At 35.0% G+C, this 13,738-nt stretch overlaps 1 protein-coding gene across 5 annotated transcripts in view; it reads left to right on the top strand.

Annotated features, from left to right (window-relative positions):
* Positions 1 to 13,738, top strand: part of LOC143225996 (ATP-binding cassette sub-family C member 4-like) — a 104,289-nt gene that overhangs the window by 70,079 nt on the left and 20,472 nt on the right. For all 5 annotated transcript variants that reach the window (XM_076456320.1, XM_076456319.1, XM_076456323.1 and 2 more), the window contains 4 exons: positions 307 to 741; positions 1,260 to 1,456; positions 8,277 to 8,566; positions 8,800 to 8,879. In XM_076456320.1, the coding sequence (XP_076312435.1) occupies positions 307 to 741; positions 1,260 to 1,456; positions 8,277 to 8,566; positions 8,800 to 8,879 (1,002 nt within the window). The remainder of the gene's footprint in view (positions 1 to 306; positions 742 to 1,259; positions 1,457 to 8,276; positions 8,567 to 8,799; positions 8,880 to 13,738) is intronic.

Below are 13,738 nucleotides of genomic sequence, written 5' to 3'. Positions count from 1 at the left end.
ACACAAAGAATATAGCTAAATTGTGTGTGGAAGTATCTGTTAAAATATATTTTTAGCTTAGAAAATTTTAGGTTGATCATTAATTCATTTTCTTTATGATTTGAATTTCTTTGGGGAAACATAAATTAGTTAATTTACACTTTTCCAGTTGTAGGTGCTGTGAACTTTGATGCTAGATTCAATCATCCAGTTTTCATACTATAAGTACTGTTGAATATCTTAACTGTTCATTTGGGTATGATGTATTTTGACATGAGGAATAGACCTGTCATTTATTTTATTCTTGAATGTTTGTCTAATCACTAGGGAAAATGTTTTGCTCTTGGAAATTATACTCATCTACTGAACAGTGGTATAGATTTTGTATCCCTAATGGAAATGGAAGAAGAGGATTCAAGAAGAGATTCTGTAAAGGCCCACAATATTACGATTGAGCAGAGTTTGTCTATTAGTCCCATGGATACTTTCGTAGCCCAGAAAAAATCGCCAACAATTATTCGAAACCCTGAAATAGTATCATCCAGTTCAATTTCTAGCTGGCTAGCTGAAGAAATGAAGATCTCAGGAATGGAGGACTTGTACTGCTCAGGAAGTACTGGTGATAACAGTTCAAGAAGACATTCTTTGTGGGATACAGTTTCAGTCAGTCATTCTGCTCAACATATGGTGTCAACATCTCAGGGTGCCTTATGTGAGTCCAATTTATCACTGGCTTCAACAGTGGAAGAAGACCCACACCCAGTAAGTAAGCTGTGTTTTCATATACATGTACAGAAAAATGCATATATTTTCTATTGTTTTTATTGTATTTATTATAAATCTCATTAATTTGTTCTTTTTGCTTTTATAATATCGAGATATAACTGCCTATTTTTTCTACCATGTACCATACTTATAATGATGATGATGATAATTAGCATAAGTCTTAAAAGATTTAAAAAATATATTGGAGTATTATTATTATTGATGTTCACAGAATCAAAATAAAAGTTTGCAGCAAATTTACATCTTAACATTTACAGACATAGAATTATGAAAAATGCTATTCAGTCAGTTAACTTTTTCTGCTTATTTACATTCTTTTTATTGAGGCTTAGTAAGTTAAGTGTGTATTTAAAATTTGCTACAAAATTGTTATATATTTACATATGTACCATAATTTAATTTGCAGTATTTCATACTTATTATAAGAGTTTACTAACACTTTCAAGAATTGTAATGTTTATATTTATTTTTCACTTATGTTATTGGAACTATAGACACTCACAGAAAGAAGTAATGGGAAAGATTATCCTAAACAAGAAGAAGAATTACGGTCAACTGGCTCTGTAAAAGGAACAGTTTATTGGTACTATATCAAGACAGGAGCTGGATGGTTTCTTATACCACTGCTGATAATAAGTTCCATTGGAGCACAAGCACTTTTTAGTGGTAGTGACTTCTGGCTTGCTTTATGGTAAGACATATTAAGACACATTTGGTTTTTAATTTTGTGATAAATGATATACAGAATGATTATATAAAAGTATTATAATATCAAAGGTTTCAAGATTGGTTGGTATAGTGTACTTTTACTCCACTATTGTTAATGTAGATCTGGCTACAAATGAAGAAATTCCAAAAATCACTAAATTCCTTTTCAAGTTTCCATGCAAAACATCTTTTAATTTACCAGAAAAAAAAGCAAAAATGTTGTTAATTGTAATGCTTCTAATATCAGCCTCATTTAAACACTATTAAATCCTGCAGAGTACACATGCTCTATTTCAACAGTATTTACAAATATGGTGAAAATAATGGATATGTTTTCCAATTTTTTCAGCCTTCAGAACATAAATACATAAGTTCTTATTATTATTGAAATAATTATTGCATTTTGATTTAAGTGTATTACCAAGTATTACTGATTATTTTGGAGCCTCAGTAATAGTTCTAATGATCTGTGGTATGATGAAATGACTTTAAAACTTAAAGTTAATAAATTTGCCCAATTTACTTTGGTCTTGTCCATTCAATAATATATTTATGGAATAGAATTCATGTATAAATATAGCATGAAATTTGCTTTAAACTATGGTTACTATATTGTTATGCAGCATACAGAAAAATCACAAATATTTTAATTTTTTTATTGGATATCTAAATTTGCAATAAAAATTTATTTTATAAAATTATATGAATATTTAAAATTATTACCTGTTAGATACCTCAAAAAAATAATACTGTACCTTCTAACTAATTTTAAATTGAAAGACTTTTATGTTTTATTACAGGGAGTTTGGGTGTTGTACAGAATATACAAAAAACTTTTGTCTTTCTTGATTAGCAAATATAAAGCCTATCTATAAATGAAGCTATTAAAGTATCATGTTTTTAAGTGTTTGTTTTCTATGCACTCTCACTTATTTTATACAAATCATTAATCAAAAAGAAAGAAAAAGAATGTAAACAGAAATACCACTAGCTTTTTAACAAAGGTATTCAAGTGTGTAATGTGAGATGGTTCTTTAAACATTTTGTACAATATTCATATTTTTCTGGACAAAACTAGATTTATATTTGATTTTAAGACAGTGCCATCTCTTGAAACTATAATTATCTCTATATTATTTCTCAGAGGAATTTCCCTTCTCTTTTAGTGATTTTATTACTACAGTTTCTTTTGGTCCCACCCTTTTATCATGCCCCATTATGTACTTTGAATAGTTACTAAAAGCATAAGTTAAATTATTTTCTTGTTACAAATAGTGAGAAGTACTGAACAGAAATATTTGGTCAGGTATAAATGCCCAAATATATCAAATAGTTTTATCTTTTTTTCATGTGACAAAGAAAAGAAAGGCAAAAACTACTTTTAAAGATTTAAAATACATGTTAATCAGGTTTATAAAGGCAATAGGCTTGCTATAACCGAGTAGTTTTTCATGATAACTGAGCTTCAACTATTAGAATAGTCAGGTGTGTTCAGCTGTCAGAAGCATCAATTTTTAGTAGTAACACACTGGTTAGAAAATTCATGGAGGTTTTTCATAATTAGTGTATTTAATTTAGTTAGAATCTTAAAACTAATTGTAGTAGGTGGTTGCACCTCACTTTCCTGGTAAATGTGCTAGTATTTTTTTGTTTTGTTGATGCCTTGATAACTGCTTTATTTTAAATTCATATTGGAAGCAGCTTAGAATGGAATCAGTGTGACCTTATAAAAAGAAAACAAACAAATAAGGACATGCATATTTATAAAAAACAAAATTATAAATAGCATTGCTTTGTCTTACACAGAAAAAGTATTTAACCTTTATCTAGGTTGAACATTGTACATAAATATGAGCTTTGGGTATTTTTTCTTTGCCTAAAGTTTGTTTACCTGTATATTCACACCAATAATCACTGAAGAAAAGTGAATTTCCACATTGTTACAGACGTTCTTGTTTTGGAATAGGTAGTGTTGCAGTTGAAAAATATGCCCAAATATGCAAACTTGGTACAGAGCTGCAAGAAGGGTAAAAAAAAAATATTGCAAATTTCAATTATTTTGTTGGTCACCTCATGGAGTCCAGACTTCTTGGAGAACTTTGTTTGCAATTATTCAGGACAATACTATTTAAATTAAAACATGATCCAATAAATTTCATGGTGGATTGAGGTTTCATGTCAATTTTCATGACAGTCTATCAAGTCATTTTCATTTAGATAGTTATTTTATGAATTTACTGTTTATGCTGTTGTACATAATATACTGTAAGGACTTTTTGATGATACTTTTGTTACCTCTAAAAAATTCTAAATACATCAGGGCATGGGTTGGTTCTGTGGTAGAGTTTTGGAGTCCAAAACAGGGTTTGAATCCATGCAGTGTTACAAATTATTACTTCATATATTTCAGGCTTTTGGTGTATTATTACAATAACAATCAACTCCTCAGCATGAAGGTCGTTTTAGTGCTCTGCTGCCTGTCTTCCTTCCACTTGGTCAGCTGCTCTGAATTAGGGATAGTGGTAGGCAGCTTTAGTAACATTGCTGTAAGTGGAAATGCCAAAACCATCTAATTTTTTAAGTTATTTTAACAGCAAGCATTAATTTCCAAGTAGAACATTAGCAAGTCTGTGAGTTTACCTTAGTTTACAACAAAGTTACAATACTTTATTTTAATTCAAATTGTTTTGTACCAGTAAAATATAAGAAACATTTGATTAAAAACGTTTGTAGTGTTTATAAATTTATGAACAAATTTAATGTTATGAAAACATTTAAGTTTATTTTGTAGATATTAAACTTTTTAACATTTGTAATGAATAACATTACAAAGGAATATCTTAAAAAGGAAAACGTTCTCATTAGAAGGTTTCTTCAGATGCAAACTAGGAGGTCATAGAAAATATATTTGGTCTTCAGTTGTTTGAGAGTGAAGTTTAACCACAGACTTATGGCTAGAATGATATGTCACTGCCCTTTCTAAAGAAGGATATTTATATACAAATATTGCTAAATGAGGTAGAACTAAAGGAAAACATCATTTCAGAGAAGGGGGCATGAAGAAATGGTAACAAAAAAGGTTAAAGTTTAAGCAAGCCCAAATTGTTTGTACATGTCTGGAGAACATAGAGAAGGTTGGGGCCTATGCACAAGTGTTTCATATGTTTGACTTAAGTCTGCAGTGCATGAAGAACTACTCGGACTATAAGTTTGATATTAATCATTCATAAAATTCTGAAAAGTGGTTTGCAAGATCATCTAACTACTTGAAGTTAATGTTATTTGGTGAAAAAGACTCCAAATAACTGTCAAATGGTTTACACAAAACTTTACTACAATTATGAATATTATGGCATTATTCACATCTATATCCAGACCTTGATTGTAGTCTCTAGACTATTTCTTGTTGCCATGTATCACACTACAAACGTTCATTTGTATTGAATTAGGTTTGACCATAAAATGTTATTTGGCAGAACAAAGAAATGAGCATTGTAATTTGATGTTCTATTCATCTTGGAAACTCTAGAGATGTCAGTTGTTTAAACATCACTGAATCTCATGCATGTTACAGTTGGTTATTAGAATCACTGAAAGCAAAAATATAAGCAAGACTTAGTTAAGTGTATGTAATATGCTCACTTGTTAATATCCAAAAAATAATAAATTTTGAAGTTTGAAATACTGAATTAAGTTTACACTGATCTAATATTGTGCTAATTCTTATAGATTACACTGAAAAACTTGTGTTCAAAAATACTGAACAGAAATATTTAGTTAAGAGTAACTGTCAAATATTTCATGTATCTGTATCTTCTTTTCACATGATAGAGGAAGAAAGGATGAAATTATGTTCAAAGGATCTAAGATGCACATTAATAAGGTTTATAAAGGCATTAGGCTTCCAAAATTATTTGTTCATCCCAATCTCCAGAGCTGAACTTAATACTGTATATCCCCACTTTTTATAAACAAACTAAGCACAAACCTTATATTTTATAGTTACTACTTACTACTTGTGTTTTCCTTCATTGTTTAAGAGGAAGGGTATTCCTTCATGCTATCAGTGGTTTTACACAATGAAAGTTCTAGCCATCTATGCTTCAACTTGTATGATGCTTTCTGTTTTGATCACACTGGGGTATGTTCACTTGGCAGTGAACACTTAGAAGTTACATCAGGAACCACTGCTTGAAAAAAATCATTTGTTTTGTGCTATCAGTGAAATACATTAAAAGCTAAAATATTCTGTATTATTGCATAATAACTTAACACTAACGATGATTACATTGAGAGTTTTTTTTCTGTTGACTTGATTATCAACACCATGATGTACATCAGTAAAGGAAGTTTAAGCTTCTCTGTCACTGTCATGTTAAGCTTTATTTGGCAAAGTTGAACTAATACTACTAAGTAAACTGTTTTATTTGCAGAAACTATTCATTATATGCTTATTTCTGTATGTTTCCACATGTGTAATATGGTCAGTGAGGGCCACAATTCTGAAAGATCAGTAGTTGAGAGACTCACTATTTCAAAATTTTGACTTTTTGGCCAGCCTGACAGACCTTGTCAAAAAATCATGTTTTTTTCAATCTCTTCTGTCCCTCCATTCCAGTTTTCAAGACTTAACTTTTTAGCTTATCCATGAACCTAAAGCTTCTCTTTACAACTTTCTTCATCATTTTATTGATTTTCAAAGGCATTTTGATGTGTCAAACCATCATGTACGTGTATTTAACAAAAAAATTATCTTTGCCAAAAGTGTGGTGCATTGTACATTAGACTCTCCCTGAGTAACCATCTACTTAAAGAGATTGCTTCCCCTATTAGACAAAATATTACAGTACCAACAATTTGCCTGTCTTAACCATTATATTAAAAAACATTCCAAAGGCTAACTACTCTCTAATTCCATACTATGACCACTGAAAGCAGTCCCAAAGCCATTGTTGGCTTTCCATGTTGTGACCACCTGCTGTCTGTTTTTTTTTTTATGATAAACAATAATAGGTGTGGTCATTGTTGATTGTACTCATGTTCAATGTTTGACAACAATCAGCATGTGACACTTTTAAATTACTGTTGTTGTTATTATCATTATTTTTATTTATGCTACGTACTTTAACATTATCTAGCTTAAATTTCTTAACTGTTGCATTGTTAGTTACTTTTATAATAATAAATAAAAAAATAGTTTAAAAAAATAAGAAATATAGTACTTATCTGTGTGGCCTTTTTGTTGTTGTCATCAGCTGTCCTTCCATGTCCCTAATACTTTCACTATTGCTATTAGTCCACAAAATATTTTTTCTTAAAGTAAACAATAATGCATGGAAGAAAACAGAATATTAACATTATCAACAGCTGAGAAAGTTTGGTATCTGGCAGAATTCTTCTGGCTTGCTCTTCATATGACTTGTAGTTAGAAATTCAGATTAGCTTCCTACTGTGTTCTTGTGTGGGAACATGTTTTTCTTCTCAGCAGAATTTAGAATTGTCAATTACCTATAACATCAGCCAAAGGGTGGCTTCTTGACAACTTCACTTGTGAAACACCAAATGCACAAATCTGTATATATCAAATAACAGTGATAAATAAGTTTAAGACTGTCATCCCCCTTATCAAAATATCATTAGATGTCCAACATTCTCAAAGATGGCTGTGATCACAGAAAAATTAAGTTTTAAAACATCAGATGTAAGGGAAATTCTTACTTTTGAAAGAAAGGAAACCTTTAGTGTTCTCCATGAAAATGGAAAAAACTGGTAAGCGTGTTCCAAAACTTAAGCCAATCTGGAGTACTCCTCTAAAGAGTAAAATTTATAAGTTCAAAAGAAGACCATGCAAATGAAAAAGTATTCTGATGAAACTGATTATACCTGGTACTGATGGCAAGATAATAAAGATTTTGAAGTTTCTGAAGGATCTAATGTTTAGAAGCTTCTTTCCACATCTCTAACAGCTATTTTTATGAGAAAGATGGCCAAAGAAACTGAACTTATAATAATCACATTCATCTACTAATCCTTTAAATCCCACAATGTAGCTCCAATGAATTTTTAAGTTTTTTATTTTTCCTTAAGCACTGTTCTTGAAACTAAATCCACATATAGTAGGTTAGTAGACAAGTTGTCAAGATGTGCATTCAAAGATAACCTCAATAAAACCTTTTTATATGTGATACAGTAGAAATCTTCAGGTGTTTTTACTTAATGATAACTATCAAATTGAACAAGATCAATAACTGATGTAAAAGTTCTAAGGATACATTGGATATTACACATCACTCTTGTAAAGTGCAATTAACCTTCAATTAAAAAATTGTTCTGAAACATTCTTGTATCTGTAATGTTGTCATGCAAAGGTAGACAAGTTTTTTTTGTGTATGTTTATATATATAAACAAAAAAGCATATTCTTACCTTTTACATAGGTTAGATATATTTTTAAACTTAGGTATATATTTTTTTAACTTTTCTCAACTAAAGACACAGAATGCCAGTAGTAAGATATAAAATGTTTATAAATCTTCATACTTTTTATATTTTACAGTGTTTGTAAGTCTTATTATAAGGTGACAGGAGACTTGTGTTACAGATATCTCAATATGAAGGCAAAAAAATCTCAAGTGTAGAGTAATATGCCTTACATGCATGTGAAACACCATTAGTTCTCTATTTGTATGATTTCAGAGTTTTAGTTAATGTCAAGTTCAATAAATCTGATTCAGTTGGAAGTTTATTGATTAAGTTTTAAAAGTATACTTATACTTTTAATAACAAGTACATTAAATTTTCTAGGACCAATGGAGAAGAAGCAAGGAGACTTGCAATTGAAAGACACAATATGACCAACAGTGATAATACCACCAATGGCACTATAAACCAGTTAGTCATTGACAATGAATTCATGAATGTCTATACAAATATATATATATATTCTGGAATGGTTGGTGGTCTATTTATTTTGGCACTGCTTCGAACAACACTTTTTTTTGTTATGTGTATGCGATCTTCAGTTGGGTTACACAACAAGATGTTTGGCAGCATTGTTCGAGCACCTATTTCCTTTTTTGACAATAATCCTGCAGGTGAGTGTTGCAGTTTTGTTGACATTTTCTGGAGATATAAATATTCATAAACATCTTTCATCATCAAACAAATAAATTATGTCTACTAAAAAACATTTAAGAAACCTCTTCATGCACCTCACATAAGCTAAAGAGTAATATGGTTAGTTTGTGAATAAGATCAAAATGTGAAAATTCTGCTTGTAAACCTTGGTTATATAAGGTTGAATGATAAATGTTTTCTCAATTATCAGGAAGAATTTTGAACCGATTTTCTAAAGACCTTGGAACCATTGATGATTTACTACCTCCAACAGCATTGGATATGACTTATGTAAGTGAATTATTATAATTAGCTTTAAATGAATAGTTGTTCGTGTAATTATGTCTTAAATTAATACCGTTATGTTGCAGTAAATTATTTGTTTTGCATAATTATAAATCATTAATTCTTTTGTTCGTACGTCATTGCAGTCTGTTGCTTTTGAAAAATACACAAGGGATATAAACAGTTTCTCTCTGACAGTCCACAGGAGCTGTTAGCAGACTTATGCTGTATCTCAGTTCTTTATTTATGAACTTAAAGATAATTTTGTGACAAAGCTCATGATAAGTAATACCTAAATTCAAAAGTATTTCCCCTCGGTGTGGATTCCCGTTCGTGGTGAGGGGGACCTCCCAGGGAAGGTTCTGTCTTTCTGTTTACCTCCTCTGGGATCTAAACATCCACCCACGTGTTTGCTGTGCGTGGCGACCCATGAAGGAGAGGAGAGAATCCTCGTGGTTGAGGGGTCCAACCCTAACATACCACTTTGGCCTTCAATTCTTGTAGACGGGCAGCTTTTGGGTGGCTCCCCTTGGGTCAATCGGTTGGTCCACTTGGGCTAGAGTCAACTAAGTACCAGTGTTGGAAGTTCTCAATGGGTGTTGTGGACATTGTGTCTGATGCTGGTGTTTGGGTATAGTGCTCACGTAACCCTGGCATTGCTGCAATGTCCTTGCATGACATTGTAGTGCGTCCCCTCGTAGGGCTCCATGGTGGGTGGGGTCAGTGGGTACCGAAATTTTCCATTTTTCCTATGGATTCTCCAACAAAAAAATTTAAATAAAATAGTGAAAAAACAGTCAATAGGTAAACAACCACGTCTTGAAGACTCTGAGCAGGAATCTTCAACATCTGTAACACCTGTACCCCATTTTCTTATATTACATTCTCTTTCAGAAAAACCTTTAGGGCAAATGTCCCCCTTTTTTATTCAGAAGGAACTAGAGGGACTTGCTGGCTTTCCAAAGTCAGTAAAGAAGCTTCAATCTGGAGACATATTGGTTGAAACATCCACATTCCAACACAGTGAACTCCTCTTGAATTCAAAGGCAATTGGGGATGTACCTATTGAGGTTACCCCTCTTGCTACCTTGAATTCATCATGAGAAGTTATTGTTGAGAGGGAATTGAAGAACGTCCCCGAGTCGGAGATTCTTGCTGGTCTCTCCACTCAAGGAGTTTCTGCAGTGAGGCGCATCTCCACTGGCAAAGATGGAATAACACTGCCGACAAAAATCCTAATTTTGACATTTACATCACCACGTGCACCTGCCATCATCAAGGCAGGTTATTTAATTTGCAGGGTACGGCTGTACATTCCAAACCCTCTTCAATGTTTCCAATATCAGAGGTTTGGCCACAAAAAGACGTCCTGTCGTGGTTCCCTGACATGTGCTTGTTGTGGAGGCAAGGACCACGATACCTATGAGTGTCACACGGACCCACATTGTGTCAACTGCAATGGTTCCCACCCTTCCTAGTTTCGTTCTTGCCCAAAATGGTTGGAGGAAAAAGAGGTGCAGCGTTTGAAAATGACCCATAACGTTACTTATCCTGAGGCTCTGAAATTGCTCTCTGCCACTCCATCTCTGACATATGCTGCTGCACTTAGTTCCACAACTACAGTAGGAGTGTAGACAGATCTCTCTGTACCTCCAAGAGAATCATTTTCAAAACAAATGAAAAGCCTCTTGACCTCCATGCTTAAAAAGGTTGATGAATCGACTACTACACCCATCTCTGTTCCTCCCATACAGTCCAACAAATTTCAACATCCACATCCTTCGGTTTCAAATACAGGCATTTCTTCTGATACATCCTTTTCTCCAACCCCACGATGCAAAACAATCCTTCGTTCATGCCCTCAGTCACTGGAATCCCTTTCCAACAACAAAGACCTGCCCAGTTGACCTAGGGCAGGATCCATGGAGGTCGATAGACCTCCTCCGAATAAGGACAGTAAGGAAAAAAGACGTGGTCATAAAGACTCTCTGTAGAGCGTATGATCTCTGATCACAATCTTTCTCTTTTCAATACTGGTCTTTCCACTTATTTTCATGCACCTAGTCAGTCTTTTACCGCTATTGATCTTTCGGTTTGCTCTCCTTGATTATTTTCCCACTTTTCATGGAGGGTTGACAATAATCCAAAATGCAATGATCATTTTCCTATACTTTTGAAAGAAGCTGGCCCTGGTCGATGCCACCCTACCCATTTGCCCCGGTGGAAGCTGGACCAGGCAGACTGGTCCACTTTCACTGCTCTCGCAGAACTTGATCCTGCCATCATGAATCAGTCACCAATAGATGACTGTGTGGCAGCAGTAACTTACTGTATTATACAAGCAGCTGCTCAGTGTATTCCTAAAACCTCAACACATTTTCCACGATTTCCTCTTCCGTGGTGGAATCCTGCTAGTCACTTGGCACGGAAAGGCTCAAAAACGGGCCTGGGATACTTTCCGTAGATATCCCACACTTTTGAACCGCATCGCTTTTCAACAGGCCTGTGCACATGCAAGGTGGGTAAGACATCGAAGCCAGAAGGAATCTTGGATTAAGTTCACAAGTAGTATATCTTCTACCACCAGATCCAAGGTCATATAAGACAGGATTCGAAAGGTTAATGGGCACTACAATTCTTTTCCCCTCTCCATCTTACTCTGTGATAGCCAAGAGGTAGCTGATGTCCGGAGCATCACCGAAACTCTAGGTGAAAGCTTTTGCCGGGTATCTAGCACTTTTGCCTGTTCCTCCACCTTCTAGGCCATCAAGACTCGGGCAGAGCTTTCATCTCTTTCCTTTCGAACTGACCGTATTTTTTACTATAATTGTCCCTTTACACTGGTGGAACTGAAAATGGCCCTTCATCGATCTGGCAGTACATCTGTTGGACCTGATGATGTACACTATGACATGCTGTGCTATCTCTCTCCTGCTTCTCTTGATATTCTTCGGTTTTCAACTGGATCTGGCAGGAGAATGTTTTTCCTGATGCCTGGCACCAGGCTATTATCTTACCCTTCTCTAAACCTGGGAAAGATCCCAAGATTCCTTCACACTTCTGTCCAATTGCTTTGACGAGCTGTCTCTGTAAGACCTTAGAGGATGGTTAATGCTCGTCTTGTTTGGCTCATCGAATCAAACAACCTCCTCTCGCCCACCCAGTTTTGGTTCTGATGACAGCATTCCACCACGGACCACCTAATTTGACTTGAAACATCAATCAAAGAAGCCTTTCTCAAATGCCAACATCTTGTTTCAATATTCTTTGACATTGAGAAGGCTTATGACACAACATGGAGGTATAGCATTTTGCGAGACCTCCATACATATGGGTTACGTGGCCATTTACCTATATTTATTAAAAAATTTTTAATGGACAGAAGATTCCAAGTTTGTGTGGGTTTGACACTTTCCTGTTCTTTTGTACAGGAACTTGGGGATCCTCAGGGCTGTGTTTTGAGTGTCACACTTTTCAGTATAAAGATAAATGCCATCACTGAACAACTCCCTCTCACTGTTGCAAACGGGCTCTATGTTGAAGACTTTCACATCTCGTGTCAGTCATCAAACATGAGATATATTGAGTGGCAACTACAAACTGCCCTCAATCGTGTACTGAAGTGGACTATGGTAAAGGGCTTTAATTTTTCTCTCTCTAAAACCGTTTGCATACACTTTTGGCGCCAACGGGATATCCACTCTGATCCTGAACTCCGTATCAGTAAATTTTGCTGCCAGTGGTCCCTGAGACCAAGTTCTTGGGACTTATCTTTGACTGTAAACTGACCTTTATACCACACTTAAAGCAGCTTCAGGTCAAATGCACAAGAGCACTGAACATCATCCGTGTCCTCTCTACTGCCAGTTGGGGAGCAGATCGATGTTCTATGTTAAAGATATATCGTGCTCTTATTCGTTCAAAACTCGACTATGGATCAATGGTCTATGGCTCTGCCAGGCCCTCGGCCTTAAAGATGCTGGACCTCATTCATCACCAAGGACTTCGACTCTGCACTGGGGCTTTCCCCACCTCCTCAGTTCAGAGCTTATATGTGGAATCTCACAAACATTCTCTGCACCTTTGCCATTTGCAACTGTCTTTACTGTATTCTTTGAAACTTCGCTCCTTACCAAAGCATCCCACTTGGGGATGTGTTTTCCTTCCTCAATGGGCCTTACTTTTTCAAAACAGACAATCTGCTCTTGCTCCTTTTGGCCTTTGCATCCAGATGCATTTGGATGAATTGGGTCTGTCCTTGCAGAATCCACTTGTCAGCTTATCCACCCATGGCTTATTACAGCCCCCAAATGTGACCTTTCTTTAAGTCATCTGAAAAAGTCAGATACTCCCAATTGGAAGTACTGTCTTTTATTTACTGAACATCTTTCGAACACCCTTTCTATTCCAATTTATACGGATGGTTCAAAATCAGGTGACTCTGTGGGCTCTGCCATGGTTTGTTGCGGTTCGGTGGTTGCGCGCAGAATCCCCTCTACAGCTTCTGTGTTCACTGCTGAACTGTACACCATATCTCTTGCCCTGGATCATATTGAAGCTGAGCAGTACTCTGACTGCACTATTTATTCTGACTCCCTTAGTTCTCTGCTGGCCTTGGAATCACTTCACGTTGGCTCACACGCTGTTCTCGCTGATATTCAAAACCGACCTGCCCATTTCTCATTAACATCTACTTCTATCCAGTTTTTCTGGATACCAGGCCACATTGGTATTTTCGGGAATGTGCTTGCAGACATGGCAGCTAAATCTATCTGCTCTGACACTATCACCACTGTGCCTATTCCGTACATGGACTATGGTCCTGTATTCAAGGCTCGGCTCCGTGCCAGCTGGCAGTCCACTTG

The sequence above is a fragment of the Tachypleus tridentatus genome, chromosome 9 (genome assembly GCF_004210375.1).
Source record: "Tachypleus tridentatus isolate NWPU-2018 chromosome 9, ASM421037v1, whole genome shotgun sequence".
NCBI classification, from domain to species: domain Eukaryota; kingdom Metazoa; phylum Arthropoda; class Merostomata; order Xiphosura; family Limulidae; genus Tachypleus; species Tachypleus tridentatus.
This window is presented reverse-complemented; position numbering and strand designations above follow the sequence as displayed.